At 39.5% G+C, this 12,540-nt stretch overlaps 2 protein-coding genes across 10 annotated transcripts in view; one reads left to right on the plus strand and one right to left on the minus strand.

Moving 5' to 3' along the window:
- Window positions 1-1,131: 1,131 nt before the first annotated feature.
- LOC126746598 (pancreatic triacylglycerol lipase-like) lies at window positions 1,132-5,400 on the plus strand. Its single transcript, XM_050454909.1, has 6 exons — window positions 1,132-1,336; window positions 1,393-1,615; window positions 1,671-1,795; window positions 1,860-2,111; window positions 2,168-2,299; window positions 5,162-5,400. Exons 1-6 carry the CDS (start codon window positions 1,294-1,296, stop codon window positions 5,398-5,400), a joined length of 1,014 nt encoding a protein of 337 aa, XP_050310866.1. The 5' UTR covers window positions 1,132-1,293.
- Window positions 5,401-5,419: 19 nt separating this feature from the next.
- The window catches only part of LOC126746317 (serine/threonine-protein phosphatase 6 regulatory ankyrin repeat subunit A), a 44,909-nt gene continuing 37,788 nt past the window's right edge, over window positions 5,420-12,540 (minus strand). For 4 of the 9 annotated variants that reach the window (XM_050454501.1, XM_050454498.1, XM_050454500.1 and 1 more), the window contains 3 exons: window positions 9,469-9,604; window positions 9,329-9,413; window positions 5,420-5,780 (listed from right to left, as the gene is read on the minus strand). In XM_050454501.1, coding sequence (XP_050310458.1) covers window positions 5,474-5,780; window positions 9,329-9,413; window positions 9,469-9,604 — 528 coding nt within the window. In that variant the 3' untranslated portion in view covers window positions 5,420-5,473. Of the gene's footprint in view, window positions 5,781-9,328; window positions 9,414-9,468; window positions 9,605-10,971; window positions 11,214-12,540 lie in introns of those variants that run through there. The other 5 variants (XM_050454502.1, XM_050454497.1, XM_050454499.1 and 2 more) reach the window with 4 other exon arrangements.

A 12,540-nucleotide genomic window follows, 5' to 3' on the forward strand; every position in this document is an offset into this window, starting at 1 on the left:
GTAGTTAATCCCACTACATACGAGAAGCATAATTTCATTACGATCGTCCAGGATTCTTGGGCCTGAAAGGCTTGAGAGTGGGACAATGGTTGAATTTATGGACCACTCAGGGTCTCTACCGCTTCTCACTTCCTCCTTACACCCTGGATCTTCTGGAAACTATAGTTTTCTTACGTAGTTAATGCCACTACATACGAGAAGCTCAATTTCATTACGATCGTCCAGGATTTTTGGGCCTGAGAAGCCTGAGAGTGGGAAAATGGTCGAATTTATGGACCTTTCAGGGTCTCTACCCCTTCTCACTTCCCCCTTGCACCCTGGATCTTCTGGAAATTATGTTTTTCTTATGTAGTTAATTCCTCTACATACGAGAAGCATAATTTCATTACGATCGTCCAGGATTCTTGTGCCTGAGAAGCCTGAGAGTGGGAAAATGGTTGAATTTATGGACCTTTCAGGGTCTCTACCGCTCCTCACTTCCCCCTTACGTCCTGGATCTTCTGGAAATTATGGTTTTCTTACGCAGTTGATACCTCTACATACGAGAACCCTAATTTCATTACGATCGTCCAGGATTTTTGGTCCTGAGAAGCCTGAGAGTGGGAAAAATAAGTAAAATTACCCCAACTGCCTGGAATAAAGAAAAAATTTACCAAAAACTCAGAAAACCTCAGATATAGCTTGAAATCCCTGGAAACAACTACAGTTTACTTAAAATTTCTGGAATATGTAAAGAACGACTTTAAAAATATAAGGAAATCCTTGGGAGCACTTTAAATGCCTCAAATTCCTGGAATACGATTGAGAATTGCTTGAGGCACCTGGAATAAAACTAAAACTAGCCTAAAGAACTTCCTGGAATAAAGGAAAATAATAATCAAAATACCAGGAATATGTAGAAAACTATTCAAGGACACAAGGAAACTGTGATGGATGTCCCAACAAACCAGAAAAGAGGACCTACATATTAAGAATTGCTTGAAATAAAATTAAATATTACCTCAAATGCCTGGAATAAACAGTAAATGACTTCAAAGGTCCAAGACTATCCAAACAATCCAGAAGAAATCACTGCAACCGATTGTCGCTCCCTCTTGCCTGGGGCACGCAAGAAAGAAACTCGCCCGACCGGTATACGGGTTCTCGTGTCCCAATTTGCACAAATTATCCTAATATTGTTTTATTAATAAATTGGTAACGCATTATCGTAATGACCCGAATCAGTTGCACGTTAAAAATGACAAACCAGTTAAATTGCAAAGTTCCCTTGGGCAACATAAAGTGAAAAGAAACATGTATAAAACAGTTTTATTGATTTTACAGATAACGTATTATAGTAAGTAAGTAAAACTTACACCCTCACTCATTTACTACACTCACTTTCCTCACTAGCCCACTCGGAAGACTTGAAAGACCTCTCAGCTCCCGCCCTTATTAAACTAGGGCAAGACGTGTCAGTTTTGCACCCTTACGAGGCCCACCCTTCGGATGTGCAGTTTTACCTAACCACCCGAGGGGACACCCCTGAGGCACGCCTCGTCACCCCGGACACCCCAATCGATAACACCCTTAAGAGCAAATTTATCGTGCACGGATGGTTGGAGAACCATCGAAGGTACTTTTCTACAACTATCCATAAGTCCAGATTGTACAATCGATGGTTGTTTTAGGTCCTGGTGCGAGGCTATAGCAGAACAATTCCTCGCCAATGAAGACTGTAACGTTTTCATCGTTGATTGGGAGAAACCCGCCAGGACAGCGTATGCTACCTCTGCTAAAAATACCAAAATTGTCGGTACTAACTTTATATTAAACTTAGGGCAAAACATTTTGCTGCTAAAAATGTCCTTTTATTTAAGGTTATGAGGTTGCTAATTTTATTATGGAAAGCAAGTTGTCCGGCCAGGATGTGCACTTGATAGGGCACTCATTGGGGGCCCACGTGGCGGGTTTCACCGGGAAGAAGCTCCTGGAACGATTCGACCAGAAGGTCCAGAGGATTTCTGGATTAGATCCGGCGGGGCCGTACTTTAGGTTGCCGGGCATAAATTCGACCGAAAGGCTTGACAAGTTGGACGCTGAGGTGGTCGATATTATTCATACTGATGCAGGTAGTGTGTTAAAAAATAAAAATAATTTTGAGGGATTTTTTTGATAAATTTAAAAGGGTTTTATGAATACGAAAATCCCCTGGGAACTCTGGACGTGTACGTTAACGGGGGCCAAAGGGTGCAGCCCGGTTGTCTGGATGAATTCATCATCATTGGTCCTACGTCGTTGGGAGACATTTTTGAAAAATGTAAGGATGTCTCCGACATACGTCATTGATTTACATAACCTTAAAAAATTGTTCATCGACGTTCGACATCGCGACAAACGTGGAGCCAAGAGAGACAGATATATTAAGGCTGAGAGACAATCAAAAAGTTCTGGGTTTTATGTTTTAAGCACTTGGGATTAATGTCTGGAAAAGTTGCTTTAGCTACTTGAAACTCAAGTGACTATTCCAGGCAGTTGAAATTTCCTCCAAGTAAGTCCCTGGAAGAAATTGATGCCTTCAACTGCCTGGAAGTGCCAAAAAATGACCCTCAATAGTGTCAACTGCCTGGAGACACCAAAAAAATACTTCAAAAACCTGGAAAAATTGCTTTAACTACTTGAAATTTAAGTGACCATTCCAGGCAGTTGAAATTTTTTCCAAGTAAGTCCCTGGAAGAAACTGATGCCTTCAACTGCCTGGAAGTGCCAAAAAATTACCCTCAATAGCGTCAACTGCCTGGAGACACCAAAAAAATACTTCAAAAACCTGGAAAAATTGCTTTAACTACTTGAAATTCAAGTGACCATTCCAGGCAGTTGAAACTTCCTCCAGGCAAGTCCCTGGAAGAAACTGATGCCTTCAACTGCCTGGAAGTGCTAAAAAATGACCCTCAATAGTGTCAACTGCCTGGAGACAACAAAAAAATACTTCAAAAACCTGGAAAAATTGCTTTAACTACTTGAAACTCAAGTGACCATTCCAGGCAGTTGAAATTTCCTCCAGGCAAGTCCCTGGAAGAAACTGATGCCTTCAACTGCCTGGAAGTGCCAAAAAATGACCCTTAATAGTGTCAACTGCCTGGAGACACCAAAAAATACTTCAAAATTCCTTCAAATGCCTGGAAAAATTGCTTTAACTACTTGAAACTCAAGTGACTATTCCAGATAGTTGAAATTTCCTCCAGGTAAGACCCTGGGAGAAATTAATGCTTTCAACTGCCTGGAAGTGCCAAAAAATGACCCTCAATAGTGTCAACTGCCTGGAGACAACAAAAAAATACTTCAAATGCCTGGAAAAATTGCTTTAACTACTTGAAACTCAAGTGACTATTCCAGATAGTTGAAATTTCCTCCAGGTAAGTCCCTGGAAGAAATTGATGCCTTCAACTGTCTGGAAGTGCCAAAAAATGACCCTCAATAGTGCCAACTGCCTGGAGACACCAAAAAATACTTTAAAATTCCTTCAAATGCCTGGAAAAATTGTTTTAACTACTTGAAACTCAAGTGACTATTCCAGGCAGTTGAAATTTCCTCCAGGCAAGTCCCTGGAAGAAACTGATGCCTTCAACTACCTGAAAGTGCCAAAAAATGACCCTCAATAGTGTCAACTGCCTGGAGACAACAAAAAAATACTTCAAAAACCTGGAAAAATTGCTTTAACTACTTGAGATTCAAGTGACTATTCCAGGCAGTTGAAATTTCCTCCAGGCAAGTCCCTGGAAGAAACTGATGCCTTCAACTGTCTGGAAGTGCCAAAAAATGACCCTCAATAGTGTCAACTGCCTGGAGACACCAAAAAATACTTCAAAATTCCTTCAAATGCCTGGAAAAATTGTTTTAACTACTTGAAACTCAAGTGACTATTCCAGGCAGTTGAAATTTCCAGCAGGCAATTCCCTGGAAGAAATTGATGCCTTCAACTGCCTGGAAGTGCCAAAAAATGACCCTCAATAGTGTCAACTGCCTGGAGACACCAAAAAATACTTTAAAATTCCTTCAAATGCCTGGAAAAATTGTTTTAACTACTTGAAACTCAAGTGACTATTCCAGGCAGTTGAAATTTCCTCCAGGCAAGTCCCTGGAAGAAACTGATGCCTTCAACTACCTGAAAGTGCCAAAAAATGACCCTCAATAGTGTCAACTGCCTGGAGACAACAAAAAAATACTTCAAAAACCTGGAAAAATTGCTTTAACTACTTGAGATTCAAGTGACTATTCCAGGCAGTTGAAATTTCCTCCAGGCAAGTCCCTGGAAGAAACTGATGCCTTCAACTGTCTGGAAGTGCCAAAAAATGACCCTCAATAGTGTCAACTGCCTGGAGACACCAAAAAATACTTCAAAATTCCTTCAAATGCCTGGAAAAATTGTTTTAACTACTTGAAACTCAAGTGACTATTCCAGGCAGTTGAAATTTCCAGCAGGCAATTCCCTGGAAGAAATTGATGCCTTCAACTGCCTGGAAGTGCCAAAAAATGACCCTCAATAGTGTCAACTGCCTGGAGACACCAAAAAAATACTTCAAAATTCCTTCAAATGCCTGGAAAAATTGTTTGAACTACTTGAAACTCAAGTAACTATTCCAGGCAGTTGAAATTTCCTCCAGGCAAGTCCCTGGAAGAAATTGATGCCTTCAACTGCCTGGAAGTGCCAAAAAATGACCCTCAATAGTGTCAACTGCCTGGAGACACCAAAAAATACTTCAAACTTTCGTCAAATGCCTGGAAAAATTGCTTTAACTACTTGAAACTTAAGTGACCATTCCAGGCAGTTGAAATTTCCACCAGGTAAGTCCCTAAAAGAAATTGATGCTTTCAACTGCCTGGAAGTGCCAAAAAATGACCCTCAATAGTGTCAACTGCCTGAAGACACCAAAAAAATACTTCAAAAACCTGGAAAAATTGCTTTAACTACTTGAAACTCAAGTGACTATTCCAGGCAGTTGAAACGTCCCTTAGACAATTCCCAGATTATATTTGATATTGCTTTCTCTCTTTCTTGGCCTCAAAATTTGCTCACACTAGTAATTGCATGTTGTCAGTATCGGAATTTATAGCTATATAGAATAATCGCTTGCTCATTGTTTCATTATAACATACCACACGTGTTTCGTCAATATTACAGACCATCTTCACCTCGATAAACTTTCAGCGTTCTGCAGCCACTCCAGATCGACCAAATACTTCGTCGAATGGCAAAAGGGCAGCAAATTCAAATGTATATTCTGCCAACCCGTGCTGGGAATCAACCTGTTCGGGGACAAATGCACCCTGCACCATACCGACCAATTGGTCGGCTTCGGTGACGTCACCGAAGGCATTTGTTTCGCCCCCACCAACCCCCAAGAACCTTATTTGTCTTAAACAGCAAAACCACTTATAATAATAATAATAAAAATATATTAATATTATTAACAATGATAATAGAGTGTTCGATTTAACCTATAGAGGAAGTGGCTACCATGGACGGGACTGCGGGAGGAGGAGGAGGTCCGTCCTCGTCGTCGTCGTCGTTGTCCTCGTTCGAGGCCTCCTTGACCTCGTCCACTTGACCCATTAGGACGCGATATTTCTTCGCGATGATCTCCCAGTCGGTCACGTGTTCGATCCTAGTGGTAGCGGCAGAAAAGCTGAGCTGAGACCCCAAGGGGCTCATCTGACCCGCCGCGAGTCCCGGGATCTCTTTGGGGGCCACCTGACGTCCCTTTTTTACTTTCGAGAGCCACTTGGCACCCGCTTTTGATCTAAAATGTTCGTATTAAGAAGATTGGGTCAGTTAAGAGTTATTTTTTTTCAGGTTAGTCCAGTCAAATCAGTGAGAGATGCATTTTATTTAAAAAAAAAAATGTCACATTTTAGAATGGAATAAAGACCTTTTTTTTCAATTGTTTTATTAAAATATTTTAAGCGTGACTTAAAGCCACATTCTTCTTGAACACAACGAGGTGTTGCACTTAACGCTAGCCCAAATACAGGGTGAGTAATAACCGTTTGAACATACTAACATATTCTTCAAGACATACTTTAATGTGGCGCCATCTATAGGTCCTATGTAATGAGAATACAATGGTCTTGACGTACAAAATGGCCGCCATGGCTGAGATTTGTTTGCATGGAAGGAGTTCACGGTTTCGTGAAATTTTCATTGAAAAACGTTAAGGAACGGGAAAAATGGCACAATAGATGTTTAATTAGGCTTCGGTCTGTTTATTTATGTCCTTACAAGAGCGTAAAAGGCCTTTTTAGTATGGTAAAACGTCCTGTAAAAACGGTTCATTTTGACGTCTATACTCGAATCGGGTTTATTGTCTGTCTCACTCCAACCCAAGGGCTTTAGTGTGACGTTGATATTGAATAAGTTTTCAGTTGTTTTTCAGACTTTAAAGGTTATGTAGTGTTAATTTCTTAGTGTAGATATTTTTTGGATACATTTAATAAGCTTTGATTTATTTGAAAATTTGTATTTTATTTAAGATTAACGAATTTTGAGATCGTGTGGTCGTTACTTTTTTACCATCGGTCCGGTTTACTTGATAGTTCTGTCTCGGTCCCACTCAATAGGTTTAATGGCCGAACGTGTGACGTTCACAGCTCTGTCAGTCGATGAATTTTGTGTTTGAACTACTTGAAACTCAAGTAACTATTCCAGACAGTTGAAACTTCCTCCAGGCAAGTCCTTTGAAAAAATTGATGGCTTCAACTGCCTGGAAGTACCGGAAAATAACTTCCAATAGTGTCAATTGTCTAAACGAATCAAAACCTGACTTCAATTACTTGAAAATTGCCTCAACTGCCTTGAGAAGTTGCTTTAACTACTTGAAACTCAAGTGACCATTCCAGGCAGTTGAAATTTCCTCCAGGTAAGTCCCTGGAAGAAATTGATGCCTTCAACTGCCTGGAAGTGCCAAAAAATGACTCTCAATAGTGTCAATTGCCTGGAGACATCAAAAAAATACTTCAAAATTCCTTCAAATGTCTGGAAAAATTGCTTTAACTACTTGAGGCTCAAGTGACCATTCCAGGCAGTTGAAATTTCCTCCAGGTAAGTCCCTGGAAGAAATTGATGCCTTCAACTGCCTGGAAGTGCCAAAAAATGACCCTCAATACTGTCAACTGTCTGGAAGTGCAAAAAAATTACTCTCAATAGTGTCAACTGCCTGGAAAAATTGCTTTAACTACTTGAAACTCAAGTAACTATTCCAGGCAGTTGAAATTTCCTCCAAGTAAGTCCCTGGAAGAAATTGATGCCTTCAACTGCCTGGAAGTGCCAAAAAATGACCCTCAATAGTATCAACTGCCTGGAGACACCAAAAAATACTTCAAACTTCCTTCAAATGCCTGGAAAAATTGCTTTAACTACTTGAAACTCAAGTAACTATTCCAGGCAGTTGAAATTTCCAGCAGGCAATTCCCTGGAAGAAACTGATGCCTTCAACTGCCTGGAAGTGCCAAAAAATGACCCTCAATAGTATCAACTGCCTGGAGACACCAAAAAATACTTCAAACTTCCTTCAAATGCCTGGAAAAATTGCTTTAACTACTTGAGACTCAAGTGACTATTCCAGGCAGTTGAAATTTCCTCCAGGCAAGTCCCTGGAAGAAATTGATGCCTTCAACTGCCTGGAAGTGTCATAAAATGACCCTCAGTAGTGTCAACTGCCTGGAGACACCAAAAAATACTTCAAAATTCCTTCAAATGTCTGGAAAAATTGCTTTAACTACTTGAGGCTCAAGTGACCATTCCAGGCAGTTGAAATTTCCTCCAGGTAAGTCCCTGGAAGAAATTGATGCCTTCAACTGCCTGGAAGTGCCAAAAAATGACCCTCAATAGTGTCAACTGCCTGAAGACACCAAAAAAATACTTCAACATTCCTTCAAATGCCTGGAAAAATTGCTTTAACTACTTGAAATTCAAGTAACTATTCCAGGCAGTTGAAATTTCCAGCAGGCAATTCCCTGGAAGAAATTGATGGTTTCAACTGCCTGGAAGTGCCAAAAAATGACCCTCAATAGTGTCAACTGCCTGGAGACACCAAAAAATACTTCAAAATTCCTTCAAATCCGTGGAAAAATTGCTTTAACTACTTGAAACTCAAGTAACTATTCCAGGCAGTTGAAATTTCCAGCAGGCAATTCCCTGGAAGAAATTGATGGCTTTAACTGCCTGGAAGTGCCAAAAAATGACCCTCAATAGTATCAACTGCCTGGAGACACCAAAAAATACTTCAAACTTCCTTCAAATGCCTGGAAAAATTACTTTAACTACTTGAAACTCCAGTGACCATTCCAGGCAGTTGAAACTTCCTCCAGGCAAGTCCTTTGAAGAAATTGATGGCTTCAACTGCCTGGAAGTGCCAAAAAATGACCCTCAATAGTGTCAATTGCCTGGAGACATCAAAAAAATACTTCAAAATTCCTTCAAAAGCCTGGAAAAATTGTTTGAACTACTTGAAACTCAAGTAACTATTCCAGGCAGTTGAAACTTCCTCCAGGCAAGTCCTTTGAAGAAATTGATGGCTTCAACTGCCTGGAAGTACCAGAAAATAACTTCCAATAGTGTCAATTGTCTAAATTTTGAGATCGTGTGGTCGTTACTTTTTTACCATCGGTCCGGTTTACTTGATAGTTCTGTCTCGGTCCCACTCACTAGGTTTAATGGCCGAACGTGTGACGTTCACAGCTCTGTTAGTCGATGAATTTTGTGTTTATTATTCTCATGTTTGAGGTTATATAGCACTAATTTCTTTGTTATTATTACTTTACAATGCAACTAATAAATTTTCACAATTTTTCATATATTAATTAAGAAATTTGAGGTTATGTTACGTGGTCTATAATTTTTTTTTATCGGTCAGATTTGCTTGATATTTCCGTCTCACTTTTATTCGTAATGTTCAAACGCGTCGACAGTTCTGACAATTAACGAGTTTTTATTTAATTGTGGGCTTTTTGAGGTTATGCATACAAGCTTTTATGTTATCGGATATATTTATTTAAAACTTGATATTTGCAGGTTATTTAATGAGGCAACTAAATTTTTAAATATTAAGACAGCAGGCCACATAACCTGTGGCCTAATTTATTTGCTCTCGGTTAGATCTATTTGACCGTCTCACTTTCACTCACAGGTTTAATGGTTAAACGTGTTGACATTGACAATTTTGACAGTTAATTACTTTTTGAGGTTATGTGACACTCATCTAATTTGACTGGAACAAATAATTAAAAAAAAAATATGTATACGTTACACCTTTTTCCCTTTTGATCGCTGTTACTATATATATGTACCAACCTGGGACTTAACTGGGTGCCCTTCTGAAAACTGCCCATCAGATGTACCAAACTTTGGCGTTTTTTCGTTTTGACTAAAACAAATTCTAAGTTTTTCGAAGTTTAGAAAATCTACGTCTATCCTATTCGGACGTATACTACCTCTCTTTTTGCATATGTCCACCAGGTAAAAGAGCCACGTGGTGATCAAGTTAATCGGGGAGGGCGCCGTGGTCGTCCTGTGCATGTTCCGGATCAACTTACTGAGGCCAAACTTCCACTCTATGTCCGATTGGGCCTAGAAAATTACCATCGTTTTCTTTGTCTTCATCTAAATAAAGCCCGTTGGACGTTGTCCATTAAAACAAAAAAAATGCATGCATATCTCAAAAATCATCATGCACGAAATCTTCTATCGGTCACAAAAAACTCAACAAAAACAGTTCCTGCTAAAAATCTACTAAAGTCTACATACAGTCCTCTACAACACATTTCCCACATTCTAATCTCTCTATATATATGTAACTGGATGAATCGCGATTTATCTATAAGGCAATTTGTACAGCTGCAGATGGACGGCTGTCATAATACACAATCACCATGACCGATACAAGACGCTATTATAAATGGGGCGTTTTTAGTGTGGAATCGCTACGATGATCCAGCCCAGAAGAACTGGTGCACGATAGCAGCGTGTGAGAAGGACACGACGGCTCGGGGCTCGGGACATTTCCATAGGGATTCCCATCGGACAGACGGAGATAGAAGACAAGGGGGACGGCCCCGCCCACTTTACTTATTTGGTTTCTCCGCGCGGCCTACTGCGATGCCACGTCAGTCTTTCCCCCCCACCACCTGGCACGGAGACGGGCACAGTGTTAACCTAACTAATTAACCCTAAGGATTCGTTGTATTTTGGCATAATGTGGAGTTAAAGTATTTTTCTTCCAGGCATTTGGGGCCAGGACTCCCTGGAAGAAGAGTAACCTAAGAACTACTATGGAAAAATGCGGTTTTTTGATAACACACAAGTTCGGTTTTTTTTTTTAAAATTGAATCGAGATTTGGTAAAATTCGTTGATTATATAATATTAAGTTAAGACTTTTGTCCCTTAAAATGGGAACTCTGGCCCACTGGGTGCTTATGGCCATGCAAATGCACCAAGTGGGTAGGCAACACTCGGTACAGCGGCCGCCAAACAGTGGTTTGTTATATGGATAAAATAGGACAAAAGTAATTTTATTTTTTGTTTAATATTTTAATTTAAATTTAGTTTATGAAAAAATGATTTGGAAATTCTTGCATAAGATCACTTAATGAATTTATGTTAAATCTAGTCTTTTACTAGAAAAGTTGAGGAAAAAATTTGCATACTCTGTCTAATTTGAGGAGTGGTACAGACACACGTACTGCCAGGTGGTGATTCTTGGTTGCTCATTTTGAGTATAGACGCTTCTGATATAGACCCTTCTGATCTACGTGATGAAGAGCGAGAAGGGAGATAAGATTTATTGCCTTCGCCGTCGTGCCCAAGCAGCAGAGCGAACACGCGCATCTTTAACGCCACTAGGCCACGCCCGCTAACAAACGGTTCCGTACGCGTGTACTGGACTGTGTCACTTTGACCTTGAGGAGGTGGGCGTGTTAAGGGGCGTGGCCTTTACCTGAATGCGCTGGTACGTGTCGGTCATCATAGCAATGAGCAGGTTGATCAAGACAACAACCGAGACCAGCAAGTAGATACCGAAGGCCACCTTGAACGGGACTTCAGTCCAGGTGGGCTGGTTGTTGTTGACCGGTTTATTGTTTTGATAGCTAACGTAGCCGGCCTTAAGCATATCGGTCGAGGTCTGCCCGAACACCGCAAAAAACAGCAGGTCGAACACGCTCACAGGGTTCTTTTGGACTGGAATCGAAAAGGAAAAAAACAGAGAATCAGACTTCCGGGGACCGTACTGCGAGGGAGATGGGGGATGCACCTATTTTATACACACCACGCTTACGGAAGCGATTTTTAACAATTTATTAAAGTTATGAGTTGTTTACTATAGTGCCCGTAAGGAACGTTAATGTGCCCTAAAATGTCTCAGTATGTTCATCATGAAAGAACGCAATTTTCTAAAGAAAATGAGCCCAAACACCATATAATTATCTCACTCCGTTGCTGAGATATTCAATTTTAAAGTTAACAATATACAGAGTGAGCCAAAAAAATAAAAGTGGAAAAAAATTAATATCTCGAAAACGGTTGCAGATAGCTATAAAGTGTTTTATATTATTTTAATCAGAAAATTATTCGCATTTTAATGGTTATCAGAAAACAGCGTAAGTATTAGACACTTGCCCCAAGAAGTCACCAAAAAATAATGTGATATATTGCAATGGAAAGAGGGCAATTTTCTAAAGATAATGAGCCCAAACACCATATATTTATCTCACTCGGTTGCTGAGATATTCAATTTTAAACTTGACACTATACAGGGTGAGCCAAAAAGATTAAAGTGGAAAAAAATTAATATCTCGAAAACGGTTGTAGATACACATATGGTGTTTTGTACTATTTTAATCAGAAAATTATTTCGTTTTTAATGGTGATGCTAGTTATCAAAAATTACCAAAAAAATAGACAGTTGGCTTAAAAAGTTACCAAAAAATAATTTCCTGTATTTCAATGAAAAGAGGGTAATTTTCTAAAGAAAATAAACCCAAACACCATACAATTATCTCACTCCGTTGCGGAGATATTCAATTTTAAAGTTATCAGTGTACAGGGTGAGTCAAAAAAATAAAAATTAAAAAAATTAATATCTCGAAAACGGTTGCAGATACCCATAAAGTGTTTTATATTATTTTAATCAGAAAATTATTTCCTTTTGAATAGTGATGTCAATTATCTAAAAATTACAAAAAAAAATTAGTGACTTTTTATGTTAAGATATGGGTCGCTCTGTAGGTCACATTAGAGTCATTTTTGTCAAACTAAATCTTGACATTTATTTACCGTTACAAATTGATTTCACTTCTACAGGGTGGACTTCCAAATTTCTTTAAAAAAAGATTTTTTTATAGTTTAATAGTCTTAACCCAAAAATACCTTAACAAACTTAAAAACAAAAAAGTTGTCGGGCACAGGATTCGAACTTGTCAACCCTCGACTATCGCATCAACGCAACGCCTTAAAACTCGATTAACCGACAGCTGACTGTACTCTTGAGCCTCCTCCTCACTGTTTA

This window comes from Anthonomus grandis, chromosome 17, assembly GCF_022605725.1.
Source record: "Anthonomus grandis grandis chromosome 17, icAntGran1.3, whole genome shotgun sequence".
NCBI lineage: Eukaryota > Metazoa > Arthropoda > Insecta > Coleoptera > Curculionidae > Anthonomus > Anthonomus grandis.

Excerpts from the sequence above, each read along its gene's own strand:
- LOC126746598 (XM_050454909.1), top strand. The coding sequence starts at position 1,294 with ATGTATAAAACAGTTTTATTGATTTTACAGATAACGTATTATA. Across the intron at positions 1,616-1,670 it reads TGGTTGGAGAACCATCGAAG|GTCCTGGTGCGAGGCTATAG; the intron begins GTACTTTTCTAC and ends TGGTTGTTTTAG. Across the intron at positions 1,796-1,859 it reads TAAAAATACCAAAATTGTCG|GTTATGAGGTTGCTAATTTT; the intron begins GTACTAACTTTA and ends CTTTTATTTAAG.